The following is a 20,617-nucleotide window of genomic DNA, read 5'->3' as shown; positions in this document are numbered from 1 at the left end:
CACTTCCCACCCCTGTTTACCCTTCTCCCCCCTTAACCTGCCCAGTTCTCGCCTAGCCTCATCTAACTCAGCCTGAAGGGCAGCAATTTTCCCCTCCTGTTCCACAATCTTTCTATCTCTACTGCATAGCCTACAGAACCACTGATGAGTCTCGCTCATTTTCCCAATTCCCATGCCACTACAATTGCCCCAATGAAAAAAGTTACTACATCCATCACACCAGACCCCGGAGCTAACGATTCTACGGCACGTCAGGCACTTTACACTCATGGTGCAACTCGATCTTAGTGACAGAAACGTCTGAGTTCAGCTACGTATGCTATTAGGGTTATTGCAAATTTTAGTGATAAGAATCTCAGTAAATTAGCTTACTATGCCTACTTTCATTCACTGCTTTCATATGGCATCATGTTCTGGGGTAATTCATGGTTGAGTAGAAAAGTATTCATTGCTCAAAAACGTGTTATTAGAATAATTGCTGGTCCCCACCCACGGTCATCCTGCAGACATCTATTTAAGGATCTAGGGATCCTCACAGTAACCTCAAAGTATATATATTCACTTATGAAATTTGTTGTTAATAATCCAACCCAGTTCAAAAGTAATAGCAGTGTGCATAGCTATAACACCAGGAGAAAGGATGATCTTCACTATGCAGGGTTAAATCTGACTTTCTCACAGAAAGGGGAAATTATGCTGCCACAAAAGTCTTTGGTCACCTACCAAACAGCATCAAAAGCCTGACAGATAGCAAACCAACATTTAAAAATAAATTAAAAGAATTTCTAGATGACAACTCCTTCTAGTCATTGGCTGAATTTTTAGATATAAATTAAGGGAAAAAAGACAACAACAACTTAAACATTAGTGTCATGCAATATTTTGTGTAATGTAATATCTTGTACAGGTATCTTTTATTAACCTGACACATTCCACATCATTACGAAGTGTCGTATTCATGATCTATGGAACAAGTAGTAATCTAATCTAATCTAATCTAATCTAGCCAAATGCCTAAGATGCATCATAGAAAATGTCAACCAGAGTTATTTTGTTATTTAATGCTTCTAAAATTTGGAGAGTGCATGTGTAAATGGTATTTTCAGTTGAGGAACTCTTCTGAAATCTAAACTGCAATAAACTAAGGATATTACTTTTGCTCATGTAGAATACTATTCTGGAGTACAGAACCTTCTCAGAGATTTTGGAAAATGGTGTCAAGTAAAATGGGATGGTAGTTATTGACTGCAGTTAACCTACAAGGAGATTGCCTACAGATCACCTGTGCACCCATCTTAGAATATCTCTTAGAAGTGTGGCACCCATATCAAATAACTAACATGGTCAAGGGAGAAAATCACAGGAATGTTGAAAAAGCTGAATTAACTGACATTTAAATAAAGACACCAATTATCCTATGGAAGCCTACTTACAAAGTTTCAAGAACCAGTATTAAGTGAAGAGTCTAGATATTTTTCTTCACCCCTTTTCATATTGCCCTTGTAAGGAGCATGAAGACAAAATTAGACTATTTACAACACACATAGAGGCATTTAAGGAGTTATTCTTCCAGCATTCCATACACTACTGGAAAGTAAAGAAACCCTAACACGTGGTACAATGCAAACTGCTATCTGCCATATATTTCTGTAGATGTGGCAAGATGCTTTATGTTTCAAAAAGATCTATTCTTCCTCTTGAAAGACAATCATCATCTATGGATGACAGTGTTGTCTAAAGAATAATTGAGAACCCAATCAATAAACAGTGTCTTTCACATGGTTTAGTGGTTTCAGAAACTGCCACAAAATATTTTGTAAACAGTAAAGTCATTCCCATCATTCTCTGTTTTTCCATCAGTAGTTGCAGAAATACTCTTACAAATTTCTCATGAGACGTCATGAAGCTGACCTACTCTAAGAAAGAGACAAAATAGAAAAATCTACTTTTTGCCAAACATCATTAACCTATTTTTGAAACTGTTGATGAAATTCAAGTCATTTATAACAAAATTATCTACTTATAGATTAAAGGGCAGAAAATTCCTGATAGTTGCATCACATGCAGTTTCCCCATAATGCTGCATGACAAGTAGTACTGTACTGTAAACAGGTCTTTGTTGAAGAGATGCAGGTAGCTATTTCATTTGAAAAATATTACTGTAATCAAGTAAATATTAAGCTATCAGCAGAAGATAAACAGCACGTATTTAATATAATGAGGTGTCAGAAGCTTTTCAACAAGTTCTTTTAATTTACTACATTTAGCAAAGGACTAATAATATCCTTATTTACAGTTATAGATTATTGTTAATACAGTGCACAGCTTAAATTTTTGCAGGTTGCCTGTTTTTTGTTAATCTGTATATGTACTTGATCCAAACCTCTCAACGTTCTCCATCATCTGACTGTTGAGTTCCAGTGTCCAGACATAGCAGCCATAGCAGCTTGTGTGAATATGTGTGAATGTGTTTATGGAGAAGGACTTTGTCCAAAAGCTTAACATTCTAGCAGTATTTTTTCAATATGCCTCTCTGCAACTCAGTGTCTCCTCTAGGTGATTGGTAGCACTCTATCCTTTCCACAGTGTCGTACCTGTTTGACAGGCATATTGAGGACAGTAGAGTGCGCAGTGATGACGGTATACGAGATATATGGGCACTGTTACCTATGAGCTGATGCCCGTGTCCACGCTTGTAGCAGTGGTGGAGCAGCTCCCCCATCTGGTAACGGCCCAGTACTACTGGGGCCACGTCCCCCACCAATGGCAAGGGACAGTTCATGACGGGGATGCCGAGTTGTCGCCAGAACAGTGGACGCCACACCAGTGACAGCACTGCCAGTATCACCGTCAGCAGTGCTGACAACCATATCCCCAGCACGGGCAGCATGCTGGAGCAGGTTGTTTGTGGCTGCGTCTGCTCAGCTGTGTGATGAGCCCGGGTCCTCTGGAGTCTGCGTATGTCACACAGAAAACATTTCTGTGTAATTACCTTTTCTTTTAATTAACTGTAGACAGTAAATATACGAGATAGCAGTTCATAAATTTCTATCAAGAAGATCTGTGTGTTTGTGAGCAAGTATACCCTGATTTCTAAATTTTGGCTAAAAAGTGGTGTGGGAAAATGTGGCAATGTTTATTCACAATCAACAGAAAGTTTGTCTTGTGGCAGTGGATGAAACATGGATCCATCATCACACTTCTGGAGTTTTAAAAAGTTAGTGAGAGTTCACCAGTGATGACAAAGACTATTTTGTTAGGCTCCCTTGGTATAAGCTAATTACTTGGACACAGGCAGAACAGAACTGTAGGCAGAATATAATTGGTCTTAATTGTATTTTGTTATGTTAACTGTTGATTGAAAAATAATCACAACTGGCATTAAATTAAGTTTTCAAGAACAAGCACAAGACTCCAATCCATGCAGCAGCAGTCACAAACGCAAAGACACATCAGATGATTAGAATTGTTTCAACTTCTTCTTCTTATTCAGATCTCCTGTGTAACTTGAAATTTTGATTTGCCTGGGAGAGATTTTCATTAAAAGAAGTGTACCCTTCTCTTTTAGGATGCACAAAATGAGAATGCTGCTGGATCAAATCTGGTTTCTTCAAAGGAATCCATTTAATATTACGCATTTTTTACAAGTGTTGTCCATCTATCATTATTTTATTTTTGTTCATTTCCATTGCAGGCACTGTCTGTGAAATATGCTAAAAACCAATAACAGTTCATGCTTATCTTTACTTACATTTTTAATTATCAGTGCAGCTTACTTTTTCCAAGAAGTGTAGCTGCAGTTACGCACAAAATCATCTACATCTACATCTATGTCTATATCCATATTCTGCACATCACTGTGAAGTGCATGGCAGTGGTACTTCCAAGTGTATCTATTATTACAGCTTTCTCCCAATCACTAAACATGTGGAACATGGAAAGAATGACTGTTCAAATACCTTTATGCATGCTGTAATTGGCCTAATTTTGTCTCCTTGATTCCTATGGAAGTAGTATGTAAGGAGTCATAATATATTCCTAGTTTCACCACTTAAATTTGGTTCTTGTAACATTCTAAATAGCCTTTCAAGGGATAGTTTACATCTATCTTCAACTCCCCCCCCCCCCCTCCCCCACCCCACCCCCTGCATCTCTGTGACACTATTCTATGAATCAAACACACAAACCTGTGACCATTCTCGCTGCCCCTATTTGTGCACATTCAATATCCCCAGTTAGTCTGATCTGGTATAGGTCCCACACATTTGAGCAATATTCTTAAATGAATCACACAAGTGTTTCAAAAATTTTTTTTTGTAGACTAATTGCATTTCTCTAGTATCCTACCAATGAACAGAAGTCTGCCACTCAGTTAATGCAGTTTAAAACAAAACAAGCAAAATTAAATGATATTCAGGCCAGTCATAGAAACCATGATTTGCAGGAAGCCGTCTGTATGACATTCCTAGGAATGCAACTGGATAAAAATCTATCATGCAGCTCACATATACAATACTTGCAAATAAATTAAATAGCGTAGCATTTGAAATGAGGATATTGTACAATGCTACCAGTATAAGCATAAGAAAAGTAATATATCACAGTTACTTTGAGTCAATAATATAATATAGAGATTGTATTTTGAGCTAACTCAAATCATGTGTGTCAAATATGAAAACTTCAGAAAACTATCATTAGAAACCCAATGCACAATGTAGAGTGATAGCCCTAATTTATTTGTAGTAAATCATTTTCAACATGATTACAACACCAGAAATCAAAATAATTTTATGCTGCCCACCCACCATTTAAAACTTTATGCTCAAACTCCACATTATATGGGTATAATTAATTGAAAGGAAGAGAACTGCTCAGCATAAATTTGGAAGCACTTAAAAAATGTATGAGAGACTAGTTCTGAAATGTTACTATTTAGTAGAAGAATTCATGAATGACAACCTGCAAATTTGAGAAGGAGAGAGCAAGAACTTAGAACTGTTAATTTTTAAAAGTTTGTTACTTTTGAAGAAAAATTACTAATTGCTCAATTAATTAATTATCAGTACAGTATATTATATTACTGATATTATAAGGAAATTGTAGATCCGTTTTTGTGTTTTGATGAGTCTCCTGTACACTAAGTCAATGAGTCAATGACTTGATATTGTATGTTACAAGACAATAAACTTCTATTCTATTCTATTTGCCTACAACTGAACCTATGTGATTGTTCCATTCCATATCCCTACAAGCTGTTACACCCAGGCATTTGTACTACTTGACTGATTCCAACTGTAACACACTGAGCTTATACTCATAACATACTATGTTTTTGGTTTTGTGAAGTACAAAATCAAAGTGCATGAGGCAGATCCCAGTTAAAAGTTTATAAAGTGTCAACTACATGATGCTAGAAAAGTGTCCAAGTTCATAGCTGCAAAGACTAAAATGAAAAAAACTAAGTTCTTATACAGTAGACACTGAAAAGTTTGAGTTTGAGTCACTCACCTATATCAGTGATTTTTCTGAACTTGACAAAGTTTCACTCATGATGTTGAGAGAGCATCTGAATGCTCTTGGCCTTCACTATACATCTCCCTTGTGGTAGGGAACTGCTAAACTGCTGCCTGTCACTTCTGGTAACTGACCTTTATGCGAAAACCAGTTTGCACACAGTGACCAGTCAATTGGCTCTTCCATCATAGCAGTGATGAGTTTGCAGGTGTTTCATTTGGTCTAGACAGACTTAAAAAACACTTTTTTTTCTGAACTGTTCACCCACATTGGTCATTCAAAAGAAACATGCAACATCTGTATGGTGAATGTCGAGCTGTTTAACTGTGTGGCCAGATTGTATCAACCTGTGATAGAGACTGTGGTTATTGATTTATCATTTTCAGACAACACTACAATTGCTTCTGGATTTGAAAATATCAGTAAGCAGGCCATTTCCTGAGTGCCAGGGTAGGACTAATTTACAAATTATACTGCATGCCGGGCATTACTCCTCCTGACATCTGCTGAGAAGTAGCTGCAAATTCCAAATGTAAGAAAGTTGGAAGAAATGATTTACACCCACTGGATGCACATATTTCACCAACACCTAGGTTTAAAATCTAGGAAGAGCTTTCTACAGTCAACATCTGTACTACAGAAATCAGCCAAGGAAACCAGAGAGAAACAGTGGTCAGCCAAAAACGTCATCTTAAGCTCTCCTTCAGTGACAGTTGAAAAGGAGTCAGATGAGTAGAGGGCATTGAGGAGAGGGACAGAGAAAGTGACTGGTTTAATCCTGTCTTGAGGATCAAAGCAAGGCTGGTGACCCATATTTAGCTTGATAACATATGTGTAGAAGGGCATAAAAATTATCCAGGCCCACCATCAAATGTTGCAGGGAGGTCTACAGAGCAATAGGTCTTGTGATTTGTCTCATGCACCAAATGGCATGAAGAGTTCATGGACTCTAGCCACAGTTGCAATCAGGACTTCATCAGAGACTACAGAATATTTGAGACAAGGGACAGGATGGAATACTTCAGTCAGCAGTGCACCCTGAGATATTTAGGAGATGCCACTGTCTCAGCTCTATGGCACAAATTTAAGAAGTTACTGCCTACCTTGTTACTGAATCTTCAAAGTCAGTAGTTCAGGTTTTCTCCTCGACTCAGGATGAAGGGGCCACAATCAATTCTGAGTGCAATGCTACAGATTGTAGGATTCACTGAAATCCTGTGATTAAGACTGATCCTCTTAACGTCCGCCCCAGTAGCTGAGTGGTCAGCGTGACGGATTGCCGTCCTCTGGGCCCGGGTTCGATTCCCGGCTGGGTCGGAGATTTTCTCCGCTCAGGGACTGGGTGTTGTGTTGTGTTCATCATCATTTCATCCCCATCCGGCGTGCAGGTCGCCCAATGTGGCGCCGAATGTAATAAGCCCTGCGATATGGCGGCCGGACCTGCCCCGCGAGGGGCCTCCCGGCCAATGACACCAAACGCTCATTTCCATTTCCATCCTCTTAACATTTGTTGACATTTGGTGGAATTCCCCAAGTACTACCTCAGAGTCCAGACATCATAAGTCATTTGTTCCAACATGCACCACAAGCTATAGCTGGTAGCAGTCCATTGCCTCAGTGCCTGCTGGAACAGCTTCTTCAGCATTAGAATGAAGACCTGAAACATTTACACTGAGTGCCTGAGGTGATCCTCCTTGTCTGCCGCTTCTTTTGTCAAACTTTTTGTTTCAAAGAAGACTGCTAACAATCATCACAACCCAGCCCCCCCCCCCCCCCCACTCATACACACACACACACACACACACACACACACACACACACACACACACACACACACACACACACACACACACACACACACTGTTTTGCAGTTGGCTCACCCTGACATGGGCCACTGAAGGCTTCCCAGATATTGAGATGTATTATACTGATACCAATTCATTTCTTGTGAAAATCATAAAATGTCCCAAAAACACTGCCTGAGGAGCTTAATACCCATCCACATCTATACTCTGCAAACCACTGTGAACTGCATGACAAAGGGTACATCCCATTGTACTTATTATTAGGGTGTCTTCCTATTTCATTCACATGTGGAATGCGGGAAAAATGTCTCTGTGTGTGCTGTAATTATTCTAATCTTATCCTCACAAGTTCTGTGTTAACATTACACAGGAGTTTGTAATATATTCCTAGAATCATCACTTAAAGCCAGTTCTGGAAGCTTTGTTAATAGACTTCCTCGGGATAGTTTACGTCTATCTTCAAGAGTCCGCCAGAGCAGTTTCTTTAGTACCTCTATGACACTCTCTCATGGGTCAAACAAATCTCTGACCATTCATGTGGTCATTCTCTGTAAACATTCAATATGCCCTGTTAGTCCTATGTGGTACAGGTCCCACACACTTGAGTAATATTCTGGAACTGGTGGGACGAGTGAGTTGTGAGCAATCTCCTTAGTAGACTGATTGCACTTTCCCAGTATTCTATCAATAAACCAAAGTCTACCATCTGCTTTACCCATGGCTAAGCCTATGTAATCATTCCCTTTCATTTCCCTACAAAGTGTTACACCCAGGTATTTGCACGATTAGGCAGATTCCAGCAGTAACTTATTGATATTATAGTCATAGGATACTACAGTTTTCTGTTTTGTGAAGTGCACAATTTTACATTTTTCAACATTTGCCATTCTTTGCACCACTTTGAAATGTTATCAAGATCTGATTGAATACTTATGCAGCTACCCTCACTATAGACAACTGCATCCTCTGCAAAAAGTCTGGGGTTACTATTAATATTGTCCACAATGTGAACAGTAAGGGTCCCAACACACTTCCTTGGGGCACATCTGAAGTTACTTCTACATCTGATAATGACTTTCCATCCAAGATAACATGTTGCATCCTTCCTACCAAAAAGTCCTCAGTCCATTCACAAATTTCACTTAATACACCAGATGATCATACTTTGGCAATAGGCATAGGTGTGGTGTGGTACTGAGTCAAATGCTTTTCAGAAATCAAGAAATACTGCATTTACCTGACTGCCTTGATTCAAGACTTTCAGTATGCCATGTGGGAAAAGTGCAAGTTGGGTTTTACATGACTGATGTTTTCAGAATCGATGCAGGTTGTAACGGAGGAGGTCATTCTGTTCAGTTACTTTGTTATGTTTAAGCTAAGAATATGTTCTAAGGTTCTACAACAAATTGATGTTACATATATTGGATGGTAGTTTTGTGGATCGTTTCCACTATCCTTCTTGTAGATGAGTGAGATCTGTGCTTTTTCTGAGAACTGGGTACAGTTTTTTGTTTGAGGGATCTACAATAGACTACAGTTAGAAGAGGAGCTAACTCAGCTGCAAATTCAGTTTAGAATCTGACAGGGATTTCAATGTGCCATGGAGCTTTGTTCAGTTTTAACAATTTCGCTGATTTCTTGACATCACTGTTACTAATACATATTTCACTCATTTTCTCAGTGGTATGAGGATTAAACTTAAGCAATTCTGCTGGGTTTTCCTTTGTAAAGGAACATTTGAAAATGGAGTTAAGTTTTCAGCTTTTGCTTTGCTAACCTCAATTTCAGTTCCTTTCTCATTCACTAGGCCTTGACACTAATTTTGATGCCATGAACAGCCTTTATGTATGACCAGAATTTCTTTGGGTTTTGCTACAGTTGTCATTGGAGGCATCACACATTGCTCTCTTGACAGCCAAATGCATTTAATTCAGCATCTCTCTGTCTATGAGGCTGCAGTTGCACTGTGGGAAAGTCCCTTCGTATGTGGTGTGTCAGTCTCGGGGTATAGTTCTGGACTTGCTGTATACGTGAATAGATTGCATTCCCCTACACTAAGGTGGCATACTTCAGGACCATCAGAGGAGTGTCTTGTACAGGATGATGTCAAGGTTTATGGTAACCACTTTAATTCTTTATTGCACAGTGAAGGTTGGTCTGCCATCTGTTAAACACAAAGTCTCAAAACAAAACTCAACATTTTTCTATAAAAAATGGTAGACCATTTTGATGTAGCCTTGATCCTACAAATGGTAAACATCAGAAATAATGCAAGAGGCTATGGCTGGATTACTAAAGGAATTAGAACTTCTTGCCACAAAAAAGAGAACTGCACCAAATCTACAAGGAAAATAGGGTCACAGCAGATATGCATACTTGCTACAAAACATACACAAAAAAGTCACAAAACAGGCAAAAAGAATGCGCACTGGTAGGTATATAAAAATTCAATGAATGAAGTAAAAGCTATGTGAGACATCATGAAAAAGGGAACAGCACAACTAAGAAAACAAATAGCAGATCGATGTGCTGGGCACAGAAACACCTAACAGAGAACAGTATTCACACTGGACTCTTCACAGTGATGTGGATGTGAACTTTGAATTACACAAAACAATTCTGTTTGCCGATGACACATCAGTATTAGTAAAAGAAGCAAAAAACTGAAGATATCCAACATGAAATAAACTCTGTTACAAATCAGTTATAATAAACATAGCTTAACTATCAAAACAACACTTTGCCATATCCAGATATCACAATCAACCAACAACCCATTGTGTATAAAGAGGTAGCAAAAGTTCTCGGCATTTGCATTGAACATTACCTAAAATGGGACAAACATATTGAACACATTACTGACAAGATGAGTACAGGCAGTTGTCTTTTAAGTGCTCTAAACAGCTGCATAAATGCACAAGCGCTAATGTGTGCTTATTATGCATATTTTAATGCACATTTAAAATGTGGTTTCATGCTCTTGGGAAATTCTCCATTAGCTCTGGGGACCTTCAGAATCTAAAAAAAAAGAGCCATTGGGATTATTACAGTGAGCAGAGCTATACAGTCATATAAACTAATATTTAAAACACTGAAAATGCCACCATCAGTGGTGAAGCTCTTCAGATGCTTTTAATGCTTAACCTACCCAAAAATTTGAAGAAAACTTACAATAATTAGAATTAGAATGTAACAATGCCTTCAAAACAGTTTAATAGGAGCATCGTAACAAGGCTTGCACCAGCTCGAAAACTGTGTTGTTTTGTTCACTGTTCAGTCCTGATTTTACTAGTGTCATTTGTGACTGCATGTGATTAACTGATTACATTATGGCTTACACAGATGGAATACTTGGGTCTCTATTTTTCACATTAGGTGACAAACCATTTTAAGGCTGGACTTAAGAAATAAAGAGAACTTATAAACATAAGCGATTCACACCACACTTAGAAATTAAAATAGTTGAAGGAAAAAAAAAAACACACAAAATTTCAGTTTTCTTCATCTACGTCTACATCACTGTTCTACAGTTCACACTTAAGTGCCTGGCAGAGGGTTCTTCGAACTGCCTTCAGACTCTTTCTCTGCTGTTCCACTCCCTAACAGACCTAACAGTGTGTGGAAAAAATGAAATTTTAAATCTTTCTGTACAACCTCTGATTTCTCTTATTTTATTATTAAGATTATTTCTCCCTTTGTAGGTTGGTGACAATAAAATATTTTCACATTCAGAGGAGAAAGTTTGAGACTGAAATTTCGTGAAAATATCTTGCCACAATGAAAAATGCCTTTTTAAAAATTATTGTCATCCCAACTCTCTTATCGTATCTGTGATGGTCTCTCTCCTATTTCACAATAATACAAAATGAGCTGCACTTCTTTGGACTTTCTAGTATCCTCCATTGGTCTCCTTGGTATAAAAAGTATGCGTAGCCAACAGGTTGCTCTGTAACAAATCAATTGCATTGTTACACTTGTATTTCATTTGGTGGGTCTGGGATTGAAAAAGAATGGAGGTTTCCTTCTTTTGGAGTATGTGTGACAAAAAAGTTTGACAGAAAAGCTGAGAAACACCAGAAATCAAAATGTTACCTTCAGAATCAAGACAGTTTTCAGTTGATGGGTCATGAATGAGCTGAAAATTTAATTTTTGAAGGAGCCAAACTTTTAACCAGAAAATATAATGTGATTATGAATCAAAATAGATTCGTTATTAAGAGACTTATTGGTGTTGTTTGTTTCTTGGGCAAGCAAGAGCTTGCGTGCAGGGGCACTTTGACAATGAAAGTTCCAACAACAAAGGGAATCACCATAAATTATTGGAACTTTTGCCTAAATGGGAACAGTATATTCGTTACCACTTGCAGAGCACTCCTGGGTTCAAGGAACGTTCAGTTCACAATGAATTAACTGAACTTGTTACCAATGTCATTAATTACTGCAACGAAGAAAAGTTACAGTCATGCGAGTTTGTTGGAGTGCAATCAGATAAAACCCTGGATAATTCTTGTAAGTCACAAATGATTATTGTTCTCATGTTTTGTACACAAGAAGGCCCCATAGAAAGATTTATTGGTTTTCACAATGTTCCTAGTGACAAAATTGCTCATATATTATCAGAAATTTCACTCAATGCACTTGATGTTTGGAGAGACGCCAACAAAATCGCGAGCCAAACACTTGAGAAACATCAGCAATGGCTTGTAAACATGGAGGTGTCAAAAATTTTGTCAATCAAAAATGTTTGCAGGCTATATTTTTGCACTGTTATGTCCATAAACTTAATCTAGTGCTATGACAATCTTATAAAAATATCAAAGCAATCAGGATTTCATTTACAATCCTGCAGCATTCCTTTCATTTTTAGCAAGTCCTCAAAGAGAATACAGCTCTTACAAAATAAAGGATTCAGATCGCATCAAACATATGCAACATTCTGGAATTTCAGTTTACAAGCTGCTCAGACAAGGTATCTTAAACACCATGAGTTCAAAGACATTTTCCAAAATATCACCACAGATGATGAAGTTTGGGATCCAGAGTCATTCAGCAGTGCTTCTGGCTTGCTTAATATTCTTAATAAGACTCAGTTCTTTTTTCCTGATCTGCCTTTACAAAGAACTGTTAGTAGCCTGTATGTTGACCATTTCAATGTGCTTCTTGAACACAAAATTGCATGCGATACTAGTATGTGCAATGCTGAAATCAAGAAGACTATCAGTTTGTTGAAGGATATGAGATCAGAAAAAACTTTGACCTTATGTATTGAAAGCTGTTACAAGAAATTTCACAATTAAATAAGTGTTAGTGACTGTGATTTCAAAATCCTTACAATGTTTTTTATGGGAGCTTAGATAACATGATGTAGTGCACATGGAAATGCATTTTCGAGACCTTCAAAATATTCAGTTTATAGAGCTGCTTGATGAGAATCAGTTTGGAAATTATAAATCAAACTTTTCAACAATCAAACTGAATAGACTTCTCACAACTTACCCATTCTTCACCAAAGAGCGACTAGAAATTGAGTTAGGAAACATTTGTATTGACAAACATAAATATTTACCATCTGCAGACCTTCTTAAGTTCATAATGGAGAACGATCTTCAAAATATTTATAACAAAATATCAAACCTTATCAAATTGATTTCTACACTCCCTGTCACTACAGCTACTTCTGAAAGAAGTAGGAGTGCCTTTAAAACAACTAAAATTGCGTTTGCAGTTCAATGAAAAATGGTAGGTTAAGTTCTCTCAGTACAACTGCCACAGAGAAAATGTGGTTGATCAGAAATTTAAAGATAACATGACTGTTGACTTTGCTACCAAGAAGAATCAACACATGGATCTCCTGTATAAAAAGATATAAGATTAACCCTGCCCACAATTAATCCATTAGCTTCGCCACTATTACTTCCTTGTATGTTTATTCCTGCCACACTAAATTATACTAAAAATATGTGATTTGAAATCATAATAGTATTAAAAAACATGACTTGCATTATTACAACACTAGATTTAACAGTAATTGCATTTACTCCCAGCCAATACTTGCTATTATCAGAAATGCACATGCTATGTGGGAATAAAACTATTCAATAAGTTGCCAAATGGTCTAAAATGTGTACTAAATATTAATGCTTCTGAAAGATCTAGCAGAGAATATCTAAAATATCACTGCTTCTGTTCAGTAAATGAATCCTTGAACTACAATAAACATATAGATCTGTGACTTTAGTCATTTATAACATGTGGAACTATATATAATCTTGAAATTGTTCTCAGTAATGCCTAGAGCTAAGTCCAATATCATCTTTTACATTGTACTACGTATGGCCAAAGGACTAAATAAATAAATGTTGATGGCGGATTCAGAGTGGCATGAGCGTCTGTAGATATTTATCCAAGTGGGGGAAATACTAAAATTGCCATTTTCTTATATAAATGAGCTAGTGGATATGTATCCAAGTAGGGAAAAGACTCTAAAATTGCCAATTTTGTACATAAATGAGCTAATGAGTTTGGGTATGTGTCATGCCACAAGAACTACATTTTATAGGAGACACAGGAAACTTACTGTTTATCATAGATAACTGATGACTACCCCCATGGCCCAAACTGTTCTAAGAGACTGGAACATCACATATTAACGACACTTCTTTTTATTTTAAAGTATGAATATAAGAATGCCAAGTTTATTTCACAGAAGTTTGAATGTGTGGCACAAAGAATACCATATTCTCCTTTAGAAAGTAGTGGGAAAGTGCAAAACAAGACACTCGAGTGTGGAGTGCAGGTTTCTTCCTTTGTGAGTCTTTTTCTTGTACATTTGGTGGGCTGTTCTGGTAATGACCTACCTAGAGTCAGGGACTTGTCAGCCAAATACCAGGCAGGCTGGGAGTGGGAAAGAGTGAGGCCCAACCGAGAACATTTAAGAGAGTTTTTCCACTTCTGGCACTTGGCTTACTTTCAAAGCAAGCCTCCTGAAACCTCAGTCAGAATGCATTAACGGTGAGTCAAAGTAGACTGTGCTGATCACCCGATGCCAAATCTGGCAGAAGAATTTAGGGAAAACATGAATAATATGTACTGATACATCAGTGCCAAAGACTACTTAAGATCCTGGGTATGTGAATTTAGCACCCAACTAAACCAACATCAGAGGATGAAATTAGCTGGCATTCCAACCTGGGAACAAATAGCAGAAACTATAGTATTTTGGCTAAAAGAACACAAGAGTTGCATGACAGTAAATTCTTTGCTAAGTGCCAAAATTTCATGAAATTTAAAATCACAGCATAATGAAGAATTCTATCTGAAATTTTTGAAATTGGCATAATGTTACTTTGCACTTCCAGACCAAAATTCCAATGTCGAAAGGGTGATGTCTTTCACATACACCCCATGGACAAAGGAATGCAATAAATTGCAAACCGCCAGTCACAAAGATGATGACACTCTTGTTTAATTCACAATTATCCTGTCAAGATTTCCACGAAATGAGCTCCAATCAAGGGGGCCAATACCCAGGGGTAAGAGCGGGTCGCACCCCCTCTAGCCCCCCTCCCCCCCTTCCCTTTGCTCTCAGGGAAAGGAAAAAGTATAGTGTAATCAGTCGTTTTCCTTTCAAGAAAATGATTGAAAGTAGGTATTACCCAGGTTTTTACAGGGTCTGAACTGGAAATTTTTTAAGGCTACTTGAAAATTGCCATTTGTCTTTCACGATATTACAAATACTTCAAACACCACCGTTTGCCCACTGAAAAACTATAGAATGGGCGCCCATGGTTCCAATAAAAATAATGTTCTCCATACAGTGGATCTGAATTTGAAATATTAATACTTAACTACACATTAATATTATTTTTGACAAGTCTAATGAATGATGAAAGTTACTGAATATCTCTTTGTTTTATGTCCCAGATGTTACTTGTTTATTTTGTTTAATGAAAAACTTTTAGTTCATTTCGACATAAGATTAGTTTAGGCAGATGACCAAGTACTTAGTTGCTATCATAAGTGCCAAATTATAAGGTTTTTTATTTATTATTTTTTAGTTTAATTTACATTTAAGGTAGATCTTCCAAAACCTGATTGTAACTGATAGCTAATAGACGACTCAAAATACCTGCCTCACTCTCTTTCTATTTAAGACAGGTAGCCAGGGTTTTAGGGTAAAATGTCCATTTAAATACAATGCCAAGTCCCACTATTCTGTTTTTGGACTTGGTAACCCTAAGAAAAAGTATATTTTTAATGAGTACAGTTATACAGAGTGAAGACGATATCTATGTCGCTGTGAGTCTTCCTCCCTTCCATGTTTTTGAATTGGCAGGTGTACCACAAAACAAAGGAAAGGGAGGGAAAAGACGCTCTTCTATGCTCCTCGACGTACTGTTGTAAAGTTGACTACGAGACGTAGCCCGACTGTTGGGGTAATCAAATATCAAAATTCCCCGTATTGTACATCGCTAAATCATACTATGGAACATAGTGTGGGGCTTAGACCTAACATGGTTTTCTATAGTTCGAGATGCTTGTTGTATGTACAATCTTAAGAGGATGCACAGTTTAAGAGGGCTCACGATGAGCGGGATGATAAGGCTACCAGAATCGATAGAAATCAAATAATATCGACAGCTATTAACCGACTTGTGACCGCTGCTTATTTGAACAGGCAGATAACACTATTCAGTGCATTTACATCTGTTGTTGTATGTGACATTGAGTTTGGAATGCTCTTACTTATAGACCTGTTAAATCGATTAAGCATTTGTCTGTTGTCAAAAGGTGGTATCAATTGGAAACTAGTCAATACTGATTACAGGCATTTGATTTCAGCCAAATGTTGTGGGGTCAGTGGGTCAAGCCCGGGACTCCAGATGGCCGAGCTGAAGCCGGGACCCACCGCATCGTATTTTGTCAGGAGGCCGAGCAAGTTCAAGAGCGTCAAGGGGCAGTGCAGAGTGATACAGCGGTATTCAGATAACATTTGTTTATTCTGATAATTTGCAGTACTCGATGGGTGAAGCGTACTGTCGGCATGCCATCAGTGCGCTGTCCCGCGAGTCCAGCCGGCTCAGCAGACTCCCGGTATGCCGACGCCGCTGCTGCCATCAATGATGCTGCCCTGCTGTAAGTCTGCCACACTCTCCTGGTCGCCGCTCGCCGTGGTACCGTGCTGCTGCCCGCGATTCCGGAGACTGCTACAGTCCCTAGTCCTCACTGCTCTCCACCTCATTTGGCCTGCTCTGTCTGACCGTCGGACGAAGGTGGATGTACTGGTCACCTGTGGCCCTCAGGCCGCCGCTGCTCCCAGGACAGGACTGGACTCGAACCTGCGCCCTCTTGGATGCTGTACGACAACTTGCTGCTAGTGGTGCTTGCCAGCTGGCAACATCCGCCACCGTCTCTGGTGCTGTCACAGCACTGCTGCACCTCCAACAGCGTACGCCTCACCCAGACCCTATTACCCCAGGTGGGAAGCGAACATGGCCCGTGGACTCGAGTGGAACCGAGCTCCTCCTGGACCTGCTGCAGACCACTGTCACCACCCTCTTCCGGGCAGACCGTGCAATCTCCAAGTTTCAGGCAGCCGTTCCGTCCCACCCCTGTGTTGTGTCGCCAGTGGCAGTATATAGCCAGCACAAGTACATAGAAAACAGAATACAAGTTTATGCAGAATACTTACAACATTGCTGCCAGACTGGCCCCTACAAGCGAAGACCAGCACAGGTACGTCCCGACGCTCGACTGACCTGGCACACTCTGTCCCAAGCTAAAACTGCCAATCTATTTATATTGGTTTCTACCTTGCTTTGACGTCAGAGAGAGACAGGAACTATGGCAGGGGTAAATACCCACATGTCAGCCACGTACAAATCACCATTTTTGGCTCTGGCATAGTGCCCCGCCTCATATATCGCGATAACTTAAAGTAATGCTGCAGTTTCCTGCCTTGTTGTTGCTCCAGTCAAAACAAATCTTGCATGCAATACCGCTGCCACAGCTCCATGCCTGCGAGTGCCATGTCTACCTTGCGTAGCCCGCTGGCTGCCGACTGTTACCACACTCTGCCAGCGACCCCAGATTTCATCGCCCAACCACGCCTTTATTGAATTTTGATAAAATTTCCCTTTCCCTTGACTAGGACTGACACTAGCGCAGCACACCTCCCTCCTTTCAACAAGATTTGTCCCGAATCAAGATAAAACAGATGTGATCTGTGGCTACGTAAACATGTCTTGTTCACAAAACTTACGTTCTACAGACTAAAACTAACGAGAACATCAAAACATTAACTCTACACCTATACACTGTTTACACCAGTTACCCATGTCGTAGGCAACTGACGTGTTGGCACCTCCTCCACTGGTGCACGTTTCCACATTCTCCACAAAGCTATACTCGAGAAAAATAGCAAAACGACACACCCTGTGGCTGAAATGCTCACTGTCATTATCCTGTTGCTCCGAAGCTGTTGTAATGTTCAAATGTGTTCCAATATTTTATTAACCATGATAGGTCCTTCCTGTGCATTAATAAAGGAATGCAACATTTCCAAAAACTCTGGGTTTAACATGGAGTTCAAATATGTCAGATTCTGCACTGGTAATATCTCCAGAACCTCTTCCGGATAAAACAACGTTCCCTGTGACAAAGTTAAAGATGTTGCACCTGAATGTGATCCTGGAAGATGGAGATCCTCCCCCACAATCTCACAAACCATACCATTTATGATTATTCCACTCTCCCGCAGTTGCAACCTCCTTATTTTATCCGCTCTCTGCTTGATATAACAAGTGACCATCACCCATATCGGCATAAATACCGAATATAACCAATGCCTCCCTGCCTTCTGGAAGTACTAATGTGTTGATAACACCTCTTTCTCACAGTCTGAGCCATTTGTAATCCCCAGGAGCAATCCAACTTTGCATGTACTACTATCTGAAAAAACTGGTCGATTATGGCGAACCATTACCCGTCTTTGCGTACAATGCTCCAACTCTGACAATGGTAGCACTCCGTGAACTACTCTGTTCACTGAAATAAAAAGTACATCTCGCATCCTAATCTGCACCCATTTGCCGATCTCCTTCCATTTCACTGGGTATGGGTGAATAGTGTACCACTGATAATGTGAGTCAACTTCGACTATTGGAAAATTGACATCGATGTTAGCTCACGCCCCATCCGTTCTCACCTGTACCAATGACAAATGAAAGATTATTGGTATAGTGGCCCATGTTACCTCCACTGCTCTATATCTGGTGGAAGTTGCCTCTTTGCAAATTGTAATCCTCCAAAAAGATCATTTGCCGAGATTAACACTGGACTAAGATGCCCGTTTATTGCATGATATACTGCTTCCTGTAACATCGTAACTTCTGTATGTGTGTCACTTAATCAGTCTGCTAATGCCCTGAGCAACCTGGCAATAGCCAACTTACCATTCAATATGTTCAATCGTTTCTGCAGTATCTCTAAATCACTATTTATAATTTCCCATGTCTTTCCCGCGTATCGTGTCAACTCCTCCACTAAGGTTCGTATGAGCTTTTTGTTATTCAAGACCCTCGTTTCTAGGCTTGACAAGCTTGTTGTGTGCTACTCTAAAGTTCCTCTAACCTCATTGACCGCTTTCTCCACCTGCATTACTGACTGATTCAATGCTCAGAAATCATTGTCGTCTCCTGTACCGGACACTGTTTTCAGTATCTTCCCCCCTGCATTTATCCATCCCCTCTTTCGCATAGTTGCCACCTGTGGCACACTCCACCCTAAATGAGAGAATTGCTCCCTAAGTTTACTATAAGTCAGACATAATTCTTGATACTCCCCTTGTACTTCTTTTAATATGTGATTCCTTTCCCCCTCAGTATACAATTCGAGAATGATTCCTGTAATTTTCATACTTCATTCCTGATCTTCCATACCTCTATTGTTGTTCGTAGTGACCATTTATGACTTGTTACTAATATATATGGCTGTCGTGAATATAGTACCCCCAACTGAAAGCTCTGGATCATTATCTGTTGATGTCCAGCTCCACTGCTGTGACCACAAATCAGCATCCCCATGGCTATCATCCAGCACATCCACATATGTTCTCACCCAGAGAAGAAAAGGAACGAAACATATGTGTGCCACCTCTTTTCCAATACAACTTACTACAACATCGTACGACATCCTCAAAAATTCCCGACAGTTCACTCTGCCCCTATCGAATTCTCTGGGAAAAGAGAGAGAGAGAGAGAGAGAGAGAGAGAGAGAGAGTGCCTCCCCCATACAATGACAAAACTAAAACAACAAACAAGAAAAATGCAACTATTATCGGACCCACCAAAACACGAGAAAAAGAGAGAGAGAAAAAAAACACACACACATAAAAAACCACAAATTATCCCTTGATACAAAAACACAAAGTGTAAACATGCCAGACAATATTACACACACAATAATTTACTCCCTCTGTGACCATAACGCATACAGAACATTATGTGTCCATTGTTATCCTTCCGCTGAGACCTTCTTCTTCCGCTTTTTTTGCCTAAGCCGGCTGGTGTGGCCGTGCGGTTAAAGGCGCTTCAGTCTGGAACCGCGTGACCGCTACGGTCGCAGGTTCGAATCCTGCCTCGGGCATGGATGTGTGTGATGTCCTTAGGTTAGTTAGGTTTAATTAGTTCAAAGTTCTAGGCGACTGATGACCTCAGAAGTTGAGTTGCATAGTGCTCAGAGTCATTTGAACCATTTTTTTTTTTTTTTTTTTTTTTTGCCTAACCCCTGCAATCAGGTCACTTCCTTGTACTTGTTGTAATCCATCCACCATTCCTTTAAAAGGCTGTACTCTACTCACATGGATAATGGATGTTTTTGTTGGCACCTGCACTTTAACATTCACAGGTGAAGTCATCTCCATGACCTGGTATGGTCCGTTGAACTTCGTCAAGAATTTTTTCGTCTTTTCCTTAGGTGTATATGGGTTCCTGATTAATACCAACTGACCTACCCTGTACCGTGGTAAAGGTCCCAAGCACTTATTTGGTTCTTCCTGCCTCTCTAATGCTTTTGTATTGGCCTTCTGTACCTTCTTCCATACTTCCCGTATTGTTCATGCAAATTCCCTCACTGCATCCCCTTTAGCTCCCGATTGGACATAGAACGTCAAATGGTGATGGCATCTTTCTTCCATTGACCACCTCAAACGGTGTCATTCCAACCCCCAAATGTATTTTAGTGTCATAACTCGATACCACGTATGGAAGATAAACGTGCCAGTTATCATGGTTCCCATT

General features: G+C 39.4%; 1 protein-coding gene across 1 annotated transcript in view; it reads right to left on the bottom strand.

Annotated features, from left to right (window-relative positions):
• Positions 1–20,617, bottom strand: part of LOC124545252 (cytochrome P450 6j1-like) — a 99,647-nt gene that overhangs the window by 64,621 nt on the left and 14,409 nt on the right. The window contains exon 2 of the mRNA XM_047124124.1: positions 2,668–2,954. Within this exon, the coding sequence (XP_046980080.1) occupies positions 2,668–2,890 (223 nt within the window). The 5' untranslated portion in view covers positions 2,891–2,954. The remainder of the gene's footprint in view (positions 1–2,667; positions 2,955–20,617) is intronic.

This window comes from Schistocerca americana, chromosome 8 (genome assembly GCF_021461395.2).
Source record: "Schistocerca americana isolate TAMUIC-IGC-003095 chromosome 8, iqSchAmer2.1, whole genome shotgun sequence".
Taxonomy (NCBI): Eukaryota; Metazoa; Arthropoda; class Insecta; order Orthoptera; family Acrididae; genus Schistocerca; species Schistocerca americana.
The sequence above is the reverse complement of the archived record's forward strand: the minus strand, read 5'-3'. Positions and strand labels throughout refer to the sequence as shown.